The 19,397-nt window shown below is 45.7% G+C and overlaps 2 protein-coding genes across 3 annotated transcripts; both read right to left on the bottom strand.

The window, feature by feature from the left end:
* Positions 1–273: 273 nt before the first annotated feature.
* Positions 274–16,236, bottom strand: STK38 (serine/threonine kinase 38). Of its 2 annotated transcripts, none has more exons than XM_063356305.1 (14): positions 15,971–16,236; positions 14,120–14,252; positions 11,722–11,773; positions 11,446–11,568; positions 10,785–10,868; positions 8,881–9,004; positions 7,850–8,004; positions 6,620–6,722; positions 5,950–6,011; positions 5,280–5,397; positions 4,958–5,081; positions 4,122–4,217; positions 3,774–3,868; positions 274–3,128 (listed from the first exon to the last, which is right to left on the bottom strand). In XM_063356305.1, the coding sequence occupies exons 2-14, from the start codon at positions 14,248–14,250 to the stop codon at positions 2,998–3,000; spliced, it is 1,398 nt and encodes a 465-aa protein (XP_063212375.1). In that variant the 5' UTR covers positions 14,251–14,252; positions 15,971–16,236; the 3' UTR covers positions 274–2,997. The 2 variants fall into 2 exon arrangements, with proteins under 2 accessions (XP_063212375.1, XP_063212376.1); XM_063356306.1 differs by lacking the exon at positions 15,971–16,236 and adding an exon at positions 12,687–12,889 and having other exon boundaries at positions 14,120–14,245.
* A 1,980-nt stretch (positions 16,237–18,216) lies between these two features.
* On the bottom strand, positions 18,217–19,397 carry LOC134525727 (parathyroid hormone 4-like). The gene is made up of 2 exons (XM_063356859.1): positions 19,309–19,397; positions 18,217–18,619 (listed from the first exon to the last, which is right to left on the bottom strand). Exons 1-2 carry the CDS (start codon positions 19,395–19,397, stop codon positions 18,217–18,219), a joined length of 492 nt encoding a protein of 163 aa, XP_063212929.1.

Raw genomic sequence — 19,397 nt, forward strand, 5'->3', positions numbered from 1 at the left:
GAAACACTTAGTGCAGTTTTGTGCTAGGCATGATAGAGAGATGAACTGGCAGCATAACTCACGTTCAGACCCATTGGAAATTCAGATTGGAATTACTCCTGGAAGTCCAGGAACTGCTTGCAGCTTAAAAAAAAAAAAAAAAAAAAAAAAGAGCTGAAACATACATCCAACCTCAATATACAAGCCAGCAGCTAAGAAAAATGCTTGGCTAGCATGGGAGATGGAACCGGCCTACAAAAATCGTGACGCTTAGCGGTGAAGTATGGATCCTGGAAAGAAGACGCTGTATTTTTTTTCCTGGTGTTGGTAAACAGCTGTGATAGGAAACAGGCTCAGGGTGGAACTGTCACACGCAACCCACCGCTGGGAAGGGGCGGCCAAGAGGACTATGGTCAAAGACATCCAACTTCTACTGAAAGACAAGAGGAGTGAGGTACCCAACTGCTCCTTGTGCCTCTGAAATCTTCACCTTTAGCTCAAAAAGTGAACAATCTGAGGTGTCAGAAGACTTTAAAACGCATGCACTAAAAATGTGTAATACGTATTACTATATAGGCATTTTCACAGCAAGTTATCACAACTTGTAATTGTGTAGCTTCTTCATCTTTGGTATTTATGAATAAAAATGCCAGTCCCTTTTAGTAAAGGGATAATAATGCAGCTACTGAAAATCATTTATTCCTAATCCACAGCAGCTTTAAAGGATTTTTTTTTTTTTTTTTAAATTTTAAGGCAGTATCTAAGCTGTTAGGAATTTTTAAAAAATGTTTTGACAATACCTCTTAGTTTTCTGATGGTTTATAAGGCAACATTTTCAAATGGCTAGAAGAAACTGCAGGATAAGGAGGTGGAGCAATCTGAGAAGTTGGTTATCAGTCCTTTGTAAAAAACAAAAAGGGAGCAGAAGGTGTTATTCCTGACTAGTTGATAAAAAGCCTGATCCTATAAATCGTTACTTCAGTTAGCCCTTATTCATCTGAGTAAGCCCTATTGACTACAGTGATCCTGGTACTTCTAGTTAAGGCTATTTTTGCATTTCAGCTTTACGGGATCCAACTGGTATCTCAACTGGTTATGGCAATTCATTAAACTCCTAGGACACATACAAAAAGCCCAAGGGCTGGTTAGGGAGAGGATGCTAACGAGTTATCACCCAGTTTTAGCTCTGTACGGTACTCCCAATCCCCCCACCAGTCCTTCAGGATGGCACTCAGTTCAAAAGACGTCTAGGTAAAAATTCCCTAAAAGCACCTATTAAAAAAAAGTTTCGCTACAAACATAATTTTCTTTCATTTCCTATTCTAGAAAATTAGGACTAAACATAACTGAAAGCCTGCCTTTTGCTTTGAAACACCGCTCTAGTTTTGTTTCTAAACAGCTTTTTTTTTTTTTATCTGTGGTATGTAATTAGTGTTCAGCACCAATAAAAGTTTGCAAGAATCCAAGACAATTCAAATTGATCCGTGCTTTCAGAAACCTCATTACATTTATATTTTTTTAAAAAAAATCGAATTGCAAATTAAAGACTGGATCCAGGCAGGCCCAAAGGTTAATGCCACCTGCCCCTGGCAGTGCAGAGTTACCTACAAAAAACGGGTGCAAAGTGGAGCTCGTGATTATAAAAACAAGAATTACCAAAAGCTCAACTGAGGCAAAATCCTCCTTCCCAAAGTGCAGTCACGTTCCAAGAGATGCCTAGGCAAGGAAAGGCACTTTGGGGCTCTCCTGGAGAACCTCCTTCATCATAATTGAATGTACTTTTATAAATGATGCTAGGCAATAATCAAAGAGCGGAGGTGGTGGGTTCTACTGCCCCAAAAGCGACCTCCTGAGGCACCGTCTTTTTGGAAGACCCCAGGGACAGACGGTTCAGCCACGCCAGCAAGAGGAGCTCTGCGAGGAAAAGCCAGGGAGGGCTCCGTCATCAAGACTTGGAAGAATCTGATTCTGCTCTGGGGAAAGCCACGAGCAGAAAGGCCAGCGGAGAGTTTCATCTTTAACCCGATGAACGTGCAGCAGATCTTCAAAGCGGCCAAAGGGTGGCAGCAGCAGGACCGGGAAGGCTCAGGGCTGACCCGATGAATTAAATGAATTCCCTCCCTCATTCCCCAGGGTTAAATGAATTTCCCTCCCTCTCTGCCCTAATTCCAGATTCCCTTCTGTTATCAGCTGTAGCTTTTATTATCTGCATTGGTTTATAGATCCATCTTTTCATACAGTAACTGAAAACTGTTGGCGTTTGGTGGAGGAAGTGGCCCCCTTTCTCCTATCACTGGCTAGAAAGGAAAACAAAAAAAGTGTCGCACAATTTTTTAATTTAGAAAAAAAATATTAAATGGCTTGAGGGTCACTGTCTTAGTACCAAAAGTAAAGTGCACCGCAGCTGGAGGCCACTGCGACAGAGTTGAGAAATGCTATTAAAGAGGCTTCCAAGTAGCATTATAAAAAACAGCACTACAACCTAAGGTTAAGGCAATACACGTCGTGTCCTTCTACTAGATAGTTGATGGGAGAGTTGTCTATCTCAAGCTTTAATTATTGCTTTGGTTCCTCTGTACTGAAGTCCTTCGCCACTGGGGAAACAGCGCCGGCAGAATTGGCAGGTTGGGTTTGTCACTTGAGGCAGGACTGGCAGAACAGTCCATATGCACGTCCCGTGCTCAGCCATGTCCGAGGGAAGGCTTGCTCTCATCTCCCGAGGGACTGTACAATCTGGCAAAGAATTTAAAAAGAAAACAAAACTCTTGCTCCTGAAGCAGCAAAACGTGCTGGCAGCAGAGATGACGCAAACATTTTTGTGGAATTTTTCAATGGCGCAGAAAGAAAAAATCCTTAGTAACAACCAGGGTGTGTAACAAAACAGGGTCCTGAAATCTTCTCCAAGAGTTGATAGCCCTCAAGTTTCTTTAAAAAAAAGAAAAAGTCCTTTTGTGGGTATAAACCCAAAGTACAGCAATAGAATTCCACGGCTCAGAGGAAGTCCCAGGTACAGATTTATTACTTTCCCGCTTTCATGTAGGATGGTATCGCTCCTCGGGCTGTCAGACCTTCAAAACGCTTGTAGGTGTAATTGATAAAAACCCAGTCTTTGTTCTTGTAGTCAGTCTCTGGATGGTTGCTTGTTGCCACTGATAAGACATAGAAAAAATAAAATCACCCTTTGAAGACTGCAGAGTTTATTTTCATACAAAACACTGGATGTGGAGTAGGGGAGAATACTTCTCAAGAAAGAAATACCATAAATCCAGGCATCCAGTTGCATTCTTCAAGCCCAGTCAAGAACCGCCGTAATGTGTTTGTTAAACACATGGAGCAAATGTGTGACGGCGCTTTGACACTTAAATACGAAGATCCTTCAGAGATTTACACCAAAGCTTATCCTCCCCTTCTGTCCCACCCTCTCCCCAGCTCTATACAAAGCATTACCCAGTACCAAGGGTTACTGGCCGTGTTGGGCTCACAGGTCCTGCTGAGACTGGAACTTCTGGGAGCTCTGTTGTCTCTTAGAGATGCCCTTTCTCAGGCGGCTCCCGCATCATTCACATTCTGCATCCCATTTCCCGAAATCCAAACTACAGCTTGCACACCCCCGTACCACCAGACTACCAGCTAACAATTTGATTGTGATAAAAGGAAAAAAAAAAAAAAAAGAAAAACCAAAACAAACAAAAAAAAACCCTCTAGCAAAGATCCTTTCTCTGATTAAGAGGAAAGTTACATTATTCTGCCAGAGAAGAGGAAGGATTGTTTACATGCAGAATCAAAGTATTTACCTGTTGGTTTAAGGATATCAGATTCGGGAAATTCATCAAAGTTTGAGGTATCATCAATGCTTTTAATTTCTATTGAAATTGCAGCAGGTCTCTCTCTGCCAAGAAGAGCAGTTTCAGCATTAAGATTTCAAAGGCAGAAAAAAAGCAGGATTCAGCCACTTTCCATTTCTTTACAGAATCAAAGACTGAAAGTACTTAAATCTTAGCAAGCTTCAGATACGGAACAAAATACTCTCACCCACACCTAGATACAAGAAATGCCAGCGAAGCTGCTCCCTTCTGTTGAACAGGACGAGCTTGGAAGAGAGCAGAGAGAAGAGCAGCTTGCTTTTCTGCAAAGCATCTTACCTGATGTGCTCCCAATCTACCCCTTCAAAGAATGGGTTACTCTTTATTTCCTCCACACCAGATGCACCAATTCTGTGCTCCCATTCACAGCAAAATCTGGGATGAAAGGAAGAATGAAAATGAAGGAAGAATGAAAACGAAAGCATTCCATGCAGAAATGGAACGGCTTTCTGAACTGATTCTACTATGGTTTCTTAACACGTAAATGGAGCAGGTTAAGAACTCCCACCGCAAATCCAACACACAAAGTTATGCTTAGGGATGTCATGTCAAATGCTACGATTAAGATGTGGTATTCTTTCCCAACAGCGTAACGGGCCCTTTCTATTTCAGGACCGGTGTAGAGCAGGAGAACATATAAAGCCTAAAAAGCTAGACATTTATATTTCTGTCCTGAGAATAGATACATGATTGAAAATACAAATGAAAGAGCAAGAGTCAGCATGCACTGGGATCCGTTTGCACCCTCCAGTGCATACAATGGCAAAACCGTTGCTGTTGTAAGACACCAGCTCTGGCAAAAAGATTAAGTTGCTTCCACGAGAAGCCCACAGACAGATATAAAGAGCAGAAACATTCCTATTTTGCCAGGCTTGCAGCATTTACGTGGGAGCTCCTTTTTAGTATAGTTCAGTCAGGGCTCCACTAAATGACCTCTGAGACACAAATGTATTTGACAAGGGAGTTCGGCATTTGATGCAGCTACATAACAGAGTATGTAGCGGTCACAAGCATCAAGTTTTTTGGATGTGGAACAACCTATGAGAGGTACATAATACAGTTTGCAAGACAAGAAAATTAGTATTATATTAACTGGCAAACCATATGGTTGGCACCTTAAAATAAGATCCTTTGCTTTATCAGATATTGGAACCTCTGGAGGAAATGTGAGAGTCTCTTTCCAATTCATTACTTTCTTATATGTTTCTTGAGGAGTCTCAGAACAGAACGGTGGATAACCTGAAAAGAAAGAAAAATACAATCTTGTAGAAAGGAAAAATAGTTCCTGTGATTACCAAAGTCTACAGTGCAGCAGAACAAACCTCACAGACCACGCACAGAGCGGACACTTTGAGACCCTGACCCCAAGCACGTAAACGCAGCCGATGTCCTATAGCACAATTCCTGCTTAAAACTTGTGCGTTGCCAGTTTCTTACCAATCAACATCTCGTACATGATGACCCCAAGCGACCACCAGTCGCACAGCTTGTTATATCCAGTCTGCATGAAAACTTCAGGGGCAATGTAATCCGGAGTGCCCACCGTAGAGAAAGCCTGGAACAAATACCATCGATTATGCATCTTTAGAGAGAACTGCCTGATATGGAAGTGGGAACTTATGCAACAACGGTTATTTTGAGGAAGACACCAGATTGTCTCCAAGATCCTTTACCAAAGTTGTTTAAAGCCTTTATTTCAAGATATGTAGAAAAAAAAAAAAAATCAACACGTTCATGTGAAAGAGTCTTAAAATACCGTCAGGGAAATGGGAAAAGGTACCGCTGTCTATATGTGCCTTGGAATGGGTCGTTAGCCCTTTGTTATATTGAAAGTGGCAAGAACTGTTAGTTTTAGCTGGGAGGCATCAGATATTAATGTAAATAATCACGGCAGCACTATCTCAGGCACATATGTCACCAGCTGTTCAGCAGATGGATGAAGGACAAACTAGAGTCACTCCTCCTTTTAAAAGAACAAGCATGAATCTTCCTTTTTCAGCATTGTTCAGAACTCTGAAATGGATTGATGCCCGTCATTTAAATAAATGTGCCGTTTGAATGCAAGAGCTCAGCAGAGAACATTTCCAAGCAGGTAAAACGTACTTACCAACTGCCGTCTATTTCTCTTCCATGTCTCTGCTTTCCTTTTGGAATTCATGTTCTGGAAAGCTAAAGGAGATTGGAATATATGTGACTGCATCCTCCTGGTCACCCAACGTACATTTTTACCCCCAAACCATTACACTAAAAATCTCCTTTACGACATCAGAAAAGGTAGCCAGGGCTTGGACAAACAGCCCGTTTTGTGTTCAGCTGTGCTGGTAAGAGGTTCCAGACCCCAGGTGCTCAGCACTGGTCCCTACAGCCAAAGTTTTACACCCCATCAAAGCTGAAGCTATTTATGGAAGCCCACCTTAATTCACAGAATCCCAGACTGGCCGGGGTTGGAAGGGGCCTCTGGAGATCACCCCGTCCCACCCCCGGCCAGAGCAGGGTCACCCAGAGCAGGTGGCACAGGAACGCGTCCAGGCGGGGTTGGGATGTCTCCAGAGACGGAGACTCCCCCACCTCTCTGGGCAGCCTGTGCCAGGGCTCTGCCACCCTCACAGCAAAGAAGTTCCTCCTCATGTTGAGATGGAATTTCCCGTGTTCCAGTTTGTGCCCGTTGCCCCTTGTCCTGTCCCTGGGCACCACTGAGAAGAGCCTGGCCCCATCCTCCTGACAGCCAGGCACCAACAGCAAGTACGCAGACACGCTGCTGAGGGCAGGTAACTTACTGAAGTCACTAGGAAGACTGTGGTTCAAGTTCCTGTAAAATTCTGTTCTGTGGGCTTTCTTTAGTCCAGTACACAGCCCAAAATCTGAGAGTTTTACGTGGCCCTAGGGAAAAAAAAAAAAAGGCAAAATATAAAACCATTATGAGACATTATCATAGCAGGTAAAGTTTTCTACTTCTTCCCCTCCCTTTCTTTTGTATAATGAATAGATGCACTCTTTTTGCACTCCTTGTTTTAGCCTAAGACTAGACGTGTACATAAAATCAAGCTATTGGTGTTTATCAAGCTATTAATACTTTCATCACTGCTACACAGAGAAAGCTCAGGAATTATTTCCTTCCAGAAGCCTCCGCTCCTGCACGCTGCTGACAGCTTCAGAGCGAAAACGAACGTCTCCAGAGGGAGCTCTAGTCCCTGGATCGTACATTGACGCCAACAGATAAGGCGAAACACCTTAAAATTCATGGATTGGATCTCTCCTAGCGCAAAACATGCGACCACAACGACTAGGTGCAATTTTTAGATGTATATCTAAAATATACATCATTCTCAAGGCCCTGAATTTCTCTACATCTAGATGTAGACATACTGAATTACGTCAGTAATTCCAACAGCGCATTATTAGCTGGATGGTGGTAAAGTATAATTATTTACTGCGGGCAGACTTTTTTTTCCAAACAAGCTAAATTTTAAGCAAACTGATAGTGAGCGATAGGAGGGCAGTGAAACAATGGAGCTTTCCGCAAAGTGCCTCCAATAACCCCCTGGAAGCAATGGGGGAGCCCTGGGAAATACATCCCGACGCTGAGGGAGATGCCATCTCCGTCATCAGCCTCGCTAATGGGACGGCTCCATCCTGCGCATCTGCCACGGTCATCTGCCCGGTGGTTGGCAAGCGGGAACCTAACGGATGTGAGACCAAAAGGAAACATCTTGGACTGAGGGGAGAACTGAAACTGTGTGTTTTAAATTGCAGCTGAAATAACCAAAAATAACTTGAACAACTGTCAGAAGAGGGCTCAACAGCGAGGTATGAAAACAGCTGGAGGGGAAGGACAGGTCCTTGGCTTGTTTTTTTCCCCCCAGCAACACGGCAGGTATGCCCTCAAAGCTAGAAGGAACAGGGCTAAGAAAGAAGCACCGTCATCCTTCACAACTGTCACTGGTTCAGGTCAAAATTAAAAATGACAAGACCTATTTACTACTCCCCAGCCAGTGGTTGGTGCATACCTTGCTGTCCAGAAGAAGGTTGTCTGGTTTTATGTCCCGATGGATAAAACCCAGCTGATGAATAGAATCGATGGCCAGCACGGTCTCGGCGATATAGAACTGCGTCTCTTCTTCTGTCAGAGTGTCTTTTTTCATCAACAGCGTCATCATATCGCCTAGAACCCCCCCCCAAACAGCAAAGGTAAATACAAGCAAACACGCAAACTCCACCCTCGCTAATTTCGAAGACATTTGCAAAGAGAAGAACTAAGCTGTTTAAAACCTCAGGAAATCCGAACTGATTTTGTGTGAAGTAGTACAGTTCGCCGGCACCTCTGTGACAAACTCCTGTATTTCCCCTTGAATCGCTGTATGGAAAGGCGTCTACTGTAACTGCACTAAACTTAGCGAGACGGCTCCATGGCAAAGAGATGGAAAAGCACTACAGAAGCATCCCTTAAGCAAGAGGCAGCTCTGGGCTGCCGCTCTTCGCTACACCGCTGAATCACAGCTTAAAATAGACACTTTCAGCTACAGAGCTGTTACAAAAACCAGATTGCGTTTGTGCAGTGTCATCTCCCACAGAATTCTTGTGGTTTCATTAGGCAAATGTATTACAGGCTTTCGGTATAACTTTCTTCTTAGGTCAATTACAGTAGCATTATCATCCAAGGACAAACACCATCATCCTCGGAAAAAAAGACCTTAGAAGTTATTCTTGCTGCAAGCCAGCTAAAAGTGAAAGGTTAGAAAAATCCGAAGCTGGTTACGTTCTGGTTCTGTAGAACCCAGTGAGGATAAGAACAAGCAGAACATTAAGGGCAAGTTTCAAAGATCTGCGGCCACAAGAGCCAAGCAGACACCTCCAGCCTGACCCAAAGACCTCTGCACCCTAACGCCTACAAGAAGAAAGCTTTACGATAGCTTTTTATTTCACGAAGCAAGGTCCAGTACAAACACCACTCCATGGTAACCACATACGCTCTCGCCCCAGACTACGTTTGTCATTAAAAAGTTAGAAATCCAGCAGTCTCTTGATTTCAGGTAGTTACCTCCGGGCAGGAACTCCATGATAAGGTAGAGGTTCAGCTTGTCCTGAAAACTATAGAACATTTTCACCACCCACAAACTGTCTGCCTCCACTAGGATGTCCCGCTCCGCACGAATATGGCCAACCTGGAGAGACACGTATGCATTTGCTTAACTACAGGTCTGTGTTTTATTGCGTGCGTTTATTTCACAGACAACCCAAGTATTATGTTGAGAAGCATCAAATATTGAAAAGACAGCAGTCACACTTCTGCATGAGGGCACAAACACCATCAAAACTTCAACGGTTTCACCCCTCAATGTTTTCAGGTAATAAAATAGCATAACACGTTCAAAAACAAATCCAAAAGTCATGCTCCTGACAGCAAAAAGGTGAGAAGCTTTCATTAGACTGCTCTATTTTTCCAGGAGATTTCTTTTCTTTTTTTTTTTTCCCCCCTATCTAATAAATCCCACTGAACACCAACTCCCATTTTACTCCTCAGCGTGAAGATCTGAAAGACCCTTTTACATTCAAAAGTTTCCACTGGAAAGTTTATGGGGATTTTTGCCTTTGGACATTTACACTTGAGTAACATTTATACTTATTGTGTGACTTTTGCTGCCATAAATTGAGACGTACGTAGGAAGGCAAGAGAGCGCTAACCTCATTCTTTTAAGCAAAAACTCAAGCTTTAAACCACCCTCCTGAACAACAAGGTTCCGTACAGAGAAATAATCCACGTTTATGTTTTTATTCTTTTGGGTTTCAGGGCATTTGGGTCCCCTTCAAATCTGAACGCTACAGATGATATGGGACACTCTGAAAACACCTTAAAACCACTCAGATAACAAACCAGAGTTTACCATGGGAAGACTGAGGAGGGCAGATGTATGGCTGATTACAGAAACAGGTTAATCCTATATACAAAAATATCTCATTTTTTTACAAAAATATCTAACACTTAGACCTCTAAAAACCTAGCTCTTCTCTAAACAGTTCACGTGTCCTTCAGGTATGGCTTCGGCCCATTCCCCCAGATTTAAACCAAAGCACTGATTTAGCAGCGCTGCATAAAACCCGTGTTTTTTAAACAAATTTCCGTTTCAAAAATGGAAACCAGATCCTGATTTTATGAACACACACAAACACACATGCAGTGCTTCCTCGATTCATCCCAGGGCTGAACAAAAATGACTGTCTCGGACCGTTATATTCCCAGAAGTACTAGCAGAGAAAAGCCTTAAAAATGTTAAAAGCTGCTACTTTCTGTCTCCCCGTCAGAATTCCAGTATCGTATCACTTTGATATTTATGTCCGTTGCCATAAATCAGAAATGCAGTAAAACACTCATCTTGACATCTATGCTGAATCATTTGCGCCTGTAACATACATCATCATCAAAGGAGGAGGAGGAACATAAATCAGATACATCAGATCCTTCTTTTTCACTGGAGAAAGACAAACCTATTCCTTAGGAAAACGCTCTGCTTCCCCAGGTTTCCCAGCAGAAAGTGAGTTCGCTCCTGCCTTGATTCAGGGACAATTGTTACAAGTGCAGCTCCCATGAAGACCAAGCAAGGTATTAGATTTGTTTGAAACCCTGTTCTGAGCATTCAGTTACATCCAATAGCCGGTAACTACTACTGTAACCCCAAATATATTCCTTAAACTTCTGCATTGTTACAAGGAATGTTAAAATAAATAAAGACTTGAAAGAGCCCACTACAAGACAGGTCCTTATGAATCGATACGAGATTTTGCTGACCTATTTCTTCCATAAAAAATGAGGAAAACCACCTGCATAATTTTTTAGCTAGTAAACCTAGAACACAGATGCCTCTTCTTCCTCTCCACACATCACAGCTACCTCCCAAAGTCATCTAGCACACGGACAGTAGCATTGCTCTCACGGTACCTGCTCACCTGCTCTTTTTCCAGCATATCAGCTTTACGTAGTATTTTCATGGCATAAACATGTCCCGTATCTTTCTTCTGGACGAGTCGCACCTAGAAAATATGCAACAATTTGAGTCAAATGCAGCATTGTCGCTACAGCTCTTGACAAATTTGGGTATAAAGCCCTTGGCTTCCATTTAATGAAATCATATCAGATTATAAAACCAAAAAGCATTACACAGTGCACGGTAATGGCAAATAAGTTCTGTTAATTCTAAGAGATGAAATCCTGTTAGGAGAGGTGACACACTGAGCAATCAAAGACCTAAAGCAGCTGGTCCAAAGCCACCTTCTCTGAAGGAGGCCACCAGAAGAGCCTGCTGCGAGCGGCCTCCGGCTCTCCCTGGCTGCCAGGCCAGTCCCGGGAGGGCAGAATTAAAGTATGCGGCCAAACTTGGATTTAGCTTGCCCATCAACTCCTTTTCAACAGCATTAATGCTCCTTTAAAGCACATAATGTTTTTAAACCAGCCTTTATTAGGCGTAAAGACAGATGCACGTGACTGTTAAGCTAAAAATCAACCTGCGGTTGTTACAACATTTATCCTTCACTTGTGTAAACCATGCAAGTCTTTAGCAAATACCAGTGACATTTAAAAATGCTTTTAGTCATCTGGTCTGGGACTTACCTCTCCAAATGCTCCTCTGCCTATTACTTTTAAAGACTCAAAGTCTTCCAGACCAAGCCTTGTTCTCTTTAGGCGAAGAAACTCTGTTTCCTTCTGTGCGTGTGCTGACCTCCTGATTCTTTTCTAGAGGATTTTAGGAAAAATAACCCGCAGTGAGAATTCTGCAGGAGGGCTCCATAGAGATCACAGCAATTCCAAATAAAGATCCCAGACCTCCATTTATAAAAGAAAATCGCTCATATTTAAGCATTAAGGTAATTTTCCCACATTCGTTACCTCTTCATCTTTTAAGCCTTCTTCTTCCATCATTTGTTCTAGCTTCTTTTGTCTGTAGCAGAGACAAATTAGAAAAATAAAGGTTAACCTTGTTTCTTAATCGCATGCACATATCCAACACCTCTGCTCTGCGCTCGCTGTGAACGCGGGATGCAATGCCAGCACATAACAAGCGTAAATGAGATATACGGGAAAATCAGACGTGAGATTAATTTTGAAGAATCTAGTATTACAGCTTTACCATTCTAGCCTTGTCCTCTTCAATTTTGACGACCTAAACCTGGCTTGAGCTTCACATCTTATTCAAGTGTATGTTTTCGTTGTCTAGGAACGCAGATTAAGGAGATCTGGGTTCAATTCTTGTCTCTCTCTGACAGCTGGGCAAGTCGCTTAAGGCTGGAGCCACAATAAATATTTAAGTACCAAAGTCTCACTTATTCCAGGGAGAACTGGCTTTCTAAACATCTCTGGGGATCTGTACTGTAATTTCTCTGCATCTCATATTCATCACAGGCAAAATGAGAAGTTACTCTCTATTTCCTAATACCTGAGATACTTAAAATATTTGGGAAGAGGAAACACGTCTGTACACATTGTACCTCCTTAAAGAATCAGAAATATTTACAGCCTTAGCAGAAAATGATTATTTGGGAGCAAAGAAAGAAAGGAAACAAGACTTCGGCTGCAGGGGACATTTGTTATGATTACCCCGAGGAACTTTTCCCTAGCACTGATCACATTAATAGCTGGCGGAACTGAGACTGGTGCTGCCCTCTCCATTTGTGGTTTTTTGGTATTATATTACAAATGTACTAAAAAATTCCTTCTCTTTATGCAAGTCATTCTTCGCAAGATCCTCTTCCTGCCTCCTGGGCCACTACGCAGCTGCTGCGACCTGATAATATTTTTGGGTTATCGCTTCCACGATCGGGGACATTTAAATCGCTTTGCCCTTATTTAAGTACCTGCCGAGCACCGTCCCGTCGTCTCTTTTCACTCCCAAAGCAGCGACTCCAGCAGCGAGAGGCGGCTGCTGCAGAATTCAACAGCTCGGCACCACCGAGCGATGCTGACATTCCCCCAAATATCCTTAATACGTCCTATCTGCACTTCAGCGTACATTCTGTCAGCACCATTTAAACTCCAAATTGCACATCCACAGACACATCTATTGTTAAAAAAAAATATAACTTATAAAATCCAGCGTGTTTGTTCAGACAAAGTCTTGATCCTAAGCAGAAAAAAAACCCTGTCATTGAGGTTTGGGGAGCAGACAATAGCGCTCATAATAAAAAGCAAGAGCTATGCAAAGAGAAAGAAAGGAATTAAATCAGCGATATTTTCTGTTGGGATTAGACCTCAGTCTCTCCTTACTAATTTGAAGCTTTGAAGAAAATATGTATGCAAGTTAGTATTTATTTCTAAATTGCTTCCTCATTTCTGCAGTTATTGTAGTTCGCAGGCAGCCCTCTTGGATGTAGTTGGGGTTTTGGCAGCAAGTCTGCAAGCGAACGAAGGCTGAACCGTTCTGAAAATTCTGATTAGAGACTATGCGGCAAGTTGGGAGAGCATCAGAAGTCCCAGTGCTCCAACTTCAGGGTATTCAGCAAATTAGAGGGTTAAAGCCAAAGGAAAGTAAAAGCAATACTTCTCAGTTAAATCGCTTGGTATATTTTGACCGATATATTTAAAGAGACACCGTGGGTTCAGCTAACTCAGAGAGAATTTAGCATTAAGAGACAGCCCTTACAGCAATCCCTCGTCGTCTTTGAAAAGATTATCTCCCTTCATCAGCCGACTCCATCACACGTTATAGAACCACAGAAGGGTTTGGGTTGGAAGGGACCTTAAAGCCCAGCCAGTGCCACCCCCTGCCCTGGGCAGGGACACCTCCCACCAGCCCAGGTTGCTCCAAGCCCCGTCCAACCTGGCATTATAATCCAAAGCCAAACTGATGCTCTAGAATGAGTTTTAAATATTACAACTGGGGACATAAAACGGGGAGAGGCGACAGATCAGACACAGGCAGGATAAACATTGGCAAACACGACGTCAGAATTGTACTCGAAGATGCCAAGCACATCCCAAAGTGAGTTTCTACTTAGTCACCTAATCAAATACACATTTTTCTTTTAAAAACTTGGTAACAGTCATATCCCTTTTGCATTTGCAAACTTCATTTCAGAAGAAACTCAAAAGTTCTTCTTCTTTCAGAAGAAACCTGGGAGCTGCCTGCGGCTGCTTGTGCCAGGCCCCCCCTGGCGCCCAACGCCGGAGCTCAGGTCCCCGCTCCGCAAAAAACCCTCTATTTGTGCTTTGGCTCCAGAAAACCAGACACGGTTAATATGTATTTTTTGGCTTTTACCCAGTTTGGAAAGGATGCAAGAAAGATTTTTACCTCATCTCGCGTTCTTCGTGCTGCGCGATGAGGTTGCTGTAGAAGTTTTCTAATGTCACCTTTGTCATCGTAACTCGCTCCTTGGTGTGATTACTCATGGAGGAGCATGGAGTTGGGCCTGTCATTGCCATGGCTATTAGGAAAGAAAAAGGGAGGGAATATTTAGCATTATAAATGACCAATAACCTTCAAACAAGAGCTGCAATCAATTAAGTGATGATGAATCACGGAGTTCAGATTTTAACAACAAACGCCAACACCCCGGTTGCCTCAACTAAAACTAAGTAGGGAAAAGTCTTACAAAATAAAAGGTACAAGTCAAACTTCCTGTTTTGAACATTTTTGATCTGAAAATAAGAGGGAAGGAAGCTTAAGAAACACGATGCCTCAAAAACCACAATTTCAGGCAGTAGCGCAAGTGTTTTGTTTCTCCCAATACATATTTTCTCTTGAATAAATGTTAAAAATTCAGAAACGCCACACTGAAACATCTAATCCCGAAGTTCCTCTTCCTTTGACCCTTGCAGAAATAACCCCCTCCCTGGTCGCCCACTGTCTCCTCTCCGTGACACTTATCAAAATCCTCAGAGCCATCTGATAACGGAGCAATTGAGGAAGGAGAAAAAAGGCATTTCATTGCCTTTAAGCACTCTCGCTTTTACTGGACGCTTTCACACAGGAATCTGGCAAAATCCAGAGGACCGCTGCCTTTGAACAAATCATCGTTTAAGAAAAAAAACCCTCTAGTTAAGTATCCCACATTTCCATACTGGATTATGTGTCGGAATATGCCACTTCCAACCGGTAGCACAGTTTCAGGGCAGATTTGATAACCCAGCTGTACTTTCTAAAAATGCATTAAAAATCCATTTGCTTCAAGTGTAAAACTACCTCTGAGCCCAGTCCTCCCGGTGCCACCGCGACTCGCAGTAGGGCAACCGAGTTTTGCAATTATTACTCGAAATTGCAGCCCGGTATAGGTTAGAGACAAACTTCCCATTTTTACAATGCCCAGGCGCTGGTGACGTTTTATGAGTTATTCTATTTCTGTTTACTTTTTGCAGGTCTTTACGAGGCATCATTTTATTGAGCCTTTGCCAATCGCGTCCTTTACAGACACCAGCTATTTTGTTGGCTGCGTTCGCCGGCTCGCTCTGGCAGCAACGATAACGCGGGAGCCGGTGGGAACCCCCCGGCTGTGTGTTTTTTGGGGATGGAGCTATGTATGTCCTTCCGGAGGAGCGGCGCCCACTGACACCACGCGAGTGGCGGGTCACCTTCTCCGGGCACAGGAGATGGCACGTAACGTCCCATCCCTCTGCTTGTCACTTCCTAGGGAACAGAACAGGAAAATTATCTGGCAGAAGAGGGTGACGGGGGGGAAAAAAAAGGGGGGAAGAAAAGAGAAAGTAGCCGGCTGGAAGGCAACAGTGCCAAACTACCCGTTGGTGCTCGGTGCCCTCTCTACGGGAACCCACCGCGGCGACGGGGAGGATGCTCCCGGTACCCGGGCTCCACCGGAGCCGCTCGGGGGCCGGGCAGCCCCCGGGGGAGGCCGTTCCGCGGCCCTTCCTGCGGCCCGAGCCGGCAGCATCAGCGGGAGCGGACAAAAGGGGCCCAACTCCCCCCCCAGACCGAGGGGGAGCGGGGTTTCCCGGCCGCCCCCGGGACCGCGCCGTGGAGGGACCCCGCTGCCAGCCCCGCCGCACCGGGGGGCTGCGGGGGGGGCTGCTCCCCCCCACCGGGAGCGGCAAAGGGCCCCGGGGGGAGGGAGGAGGGGGGGGAGGCGATGCGGAGCACCAGGCGGGGGATCGCCATGGCAACGCGGGGGGGGGGAGGGCAGCGGCTTACCGGAGCCCCCCGGGAGGGGGGCGGCGAGGAGCTGAAGGCGACGGCGGAGTCCCAGACGAAGCGGCGGGGGGAGGAGGAGTTGGTGGGTGATGAGGCGGGGGGGGGGACCCGGGACGGAACCGGAACCGGGGCCGGAGCCGGAGCCGGAGCGACCGGAGCCCCCGCGCCGCTACAGCCGCCCCCCGCACCGACAGCGACCCGGCCGGGACGGGCGCCCCGGGACCGCTAGGGCAGCGCGCATGCGCCACCATCCCGCCGCCCCGCCCACGGCCCGCCGCGCCCCGCCCGCTCCCCCCCTCCCCCCCCCCGCCGCCGCGCATGCGCTCGGGGGCTCCGCGCCGGCCCGGCAGGGCGGGGGGCGGCCTGGCGCATGCGCGGGGCGGCGGGGGCGCACCTGAGGGGAGCGGGGCTGGCCCGGGCGGGAGGAAGGCGGCAACATCCGCCCTCTTTAATTCAAATTAGTCCTTTTTCTCCGCTGGGCCCGGCCTGAGGTACCAGCGCTTCAAGCCGCAGGGTGCCGGTTTGCCTGCGGTGCTTCCGCAGGCCTGGGGAGCCATTGTGGGGAGGAGGCCTTCCCTCCCTCTCTTTTCCCCACAAAGGCCTGCAGCTTCACAGCTCGCCCCGTCACCTCCCCGCCTAGTCCGCAGTGGACGGCAGGTTGGTTTTTCCCCATCCCCACAGGATATCGGTGCGTTGGGTCACCGTGTGGTGGTGAGACATACCCAGGGACAAGTCCCACCGAGGTCACCTCAGCCTCCCAGGGCTCGGGAAACGGTCCCTCAGGCCAGGAGGAGGCCGCATCCACGTGTGGACTGATCCACAGGGGGTTCCGAGAGGTTTGAGCCTGTCACTGTCAGGTCCCATGGCTTTTGTCCCCGGCTCTGAGGTCTGGCACAGCCCACACATGGGTTTTTGGGAGGAAGGGCTCCCACATCCCAGCAAACTCCTGGCCTGGCCAGTGTGACCCATTCACATCCTGGCCCTCTTCTGCTCCTCAGGGACATCTGAAACCATCTGGGTCACAAATGGTCTGTTTGGCCTTGGGAATCTAATGGGGAGCTCTGAGGAACAGCCCGACAAATGAAATGGCATCCCAGAGGTGTGGAGATACTAGCAAAAGAGGATTTTACTTCCTCTTTTTTTTACATTTCTACAAAAAAAAAAAAGGCAATTCAGAGGGTGAAAAGGGTTTTTATTGTTAACAACGTCGAGGAGTTGTTGGGATTTAATCACTGAGAAACACCTTCTGCACATGCAGTTGAAGTCTATGAGCAACAGAGGAATTTCAGGATTTAAAACGGCGTGCGTAGTCCCTACGTGACAGAAATGCTGATGTATTTGTAACACACATGACATTTAGTTTCTGAAAGACTAATTTTGCAATTAAACTGGACCTTGCTTTGCTTTGGCAGAGCCGGTCAGTTTGACATTAAAGGTGAATAGCAAAATCCTGTGCTGCCTCTTTCAGGAAACACAGATGGCCTCGTGAAGCTGGTTTTCTGCCGAGAAAACCTGATGCGCTGTGGGAGCTCTTGGAGAGGATTTCACATGAACAAAGAAAAGGTAGGGAGCCTTGAAACAAAAGGCTCAAACAGGGACCCTGGAAGCTGATTCTCATCTTTTCCACCAGCGTGTCTTGGGTTTTGGCTGGGAGGGTGGGGATCGCTGCCAGCTTCTACCTCTGTGGCCTGGCAAAAGTTTGCCACCTTGAAGGAAATCCTGAGAGATGAGAGGCTTAAAACACTCTATGTGCTGAAGAAGCAGGAAAAAAACCAAACTTTTGGACCTAAAGTACAAGGAAAGTCATTACTGCTGCAGAGCAGGGCAGAACTGCAGGCAGGTGTGAAACAAGAGAATCTGTATGAGGAGGTAACTGCTTCTTCATGAGTCAAAACATTAGGCTGCAACTCAGCCTGTGAATATGCAGATTAATGAACCAAACTTCCTGCTATGTGTGGGCTGCAGGAGCTACAGAGAGCTGCCACAGCCCTACGATATCAGGGAGGGCCCTGCCATGGGGAGGGATATTTCTGGCCTGTGACAAATGCGCCCGTCTCCCAGTCGCAGTACACAGGCTGCCTGCTGGGGGGAGAACCCGGCTCCTTACAAGGGGCTTTATTCAACGTCTAGGAGTGGTTAGTGGAACAAATGGACATTATTTTTCTTTTGCGGTTCACCTTTGCACTAGAGCTTTTCCTTACAACATCACACGTCTAAAGCAATGGGCGGACTGAGCTGGACTGAGGCTAGTGGGAAATGTTCTGTGGCAGGGCGCTGGGATTCCTCTTGCTGCCCAACTCTTTGATTTGAAGGAGGTTGAAAAGGTCTTGTGGGTTCCAGTTACCCTTTGGGCTCTTTGCGTACTGCAGCAAATCCAGCTGCTTTAACGGGGGGAGGCCCTGCTCTTTTTCCTTCAGTTCCAGCAGCTGCTTCGTCAGGCTTGAAGTCTCGTCTCCGCTGACGCTGTTGTAGAGATCCGAGGCATCTGGGCTCTTCTGTGAATCCCACATGGCATTTGAGAGCGAAATATCCCTGCTGCTGGCTGTGTGCACGCTACCCAGGGCGTTGTGGAGCCACATCAGGCGCTTCAGCCCTTGAAACGCCCTCCCTTTGTCATGCATGAGCTGATGCTCTGTCACCGCTCTCTTACTGCAAGGGGAAGAAGGAGTTAGTTAGGAAGCAAGCACAGCCGGATCCAAGCTGATTTGCATCCATCAATCTTAGATCCTTCTCCAAGCTGGTGGTGTCTCCATGCCCCGAGGCGAGGCTGGTAATTTCGTAACCCTAGTGTTCTAGGATTTGGGGGGTTGTTTCTTTCCTTCCAGAGCTGGGCACCAGGAGTTAATTTAACTGAAATCAGTGATGTCCATGAAATGAAACCAAATCCTTATTTTCTTCATATATACCAAAAATTTTAAACCAAATATGACTGGTGAGGGCAGGCTAATTCTGGGATGCAAATATTTCTGGGTTTCAGGCTGTTTAGATAACAGATAACTGCAGCTCTAGGCTCCCACTGCAAATGCGGATCTGAATGGAAACCTAAATATGGAATTTTAGCGTGTGCCACGTTCATGGCTTGCGTTGAGCACCCTCACATGGTTTGCTGCCATGTTTAAAAGCATCAGCTGAAATGTGGTATAAGTTATGCATCTAAAAATGCAATTGTTCTAATTTTATACTCCACAGAGGGCAATGTAAAATGTTGCTGTATTGAATGTATAGAATTTTCCTTCCACCATGCCCTGGAGTAAATGACAGCAGTGGAGAATACAGGCCATTAAATCAAAGGCAAGCAGTCTTCTAATGATATTAAGTAAAAGGATGATGTTGCTTACTTTTCAGTGTCTTGACATGTTGCAAAACAGGCAAAAAAAAGAACTGCGAAAAATGTAACCATCTGCAGAGATCTCTGGGGCAGGAACAT

The sequence above is a fragment of the Chroicocephalus ridibundus genome, chromosome 20 (genome assembly GCF_963924245.1).
Source record: "Chroicocephalus ridibundus chromosome 20, bChrRid1.1, whole genome shotgun sequence".
NCBI lineage: Eukaryota > Metazoa > Chordata > Aves > Charadriiformes > Laridae > Chroicocephalus > Chroicocephalus ridibundus.

Coding starts and splice junctions, on each gene's coding strand:
- LOC134525727 (XM_063356859.1), bottom strand. CDS start 19,397: ATGTTCCTGCCCCAGAGATCTCTGCAGATGGTTACATTTTTCGCAGTT. Junction 18,620..19,308: donor ACATGTCAAGACACTGAAAA/GTAAGCAACATC, acceptor TTCCCCTTGCAG/TAAGAGAGCGGTGACAGAGC.
- STK38 (XM_063356305.1), bottom strand. CDS start 14,250: ATGGCAATGACAGGCCCAACTCCATGCTCCTCCATGAGTAATCACACC. Junction 8,005..8,880: donor CATGGAGTTCCTGCCCGGAG/GTAACTACCTGA, acceptor GGGGGGTTCTAG/GCGATATGATGACGCTGTTG. Junction 6,723..7,849: donor ACCTTCTTCTGGACAGCAAG/GTATGCACCAAC, acceptor TTTTTTCCCTAG/GGCCACGTAAAACTCTCAGA.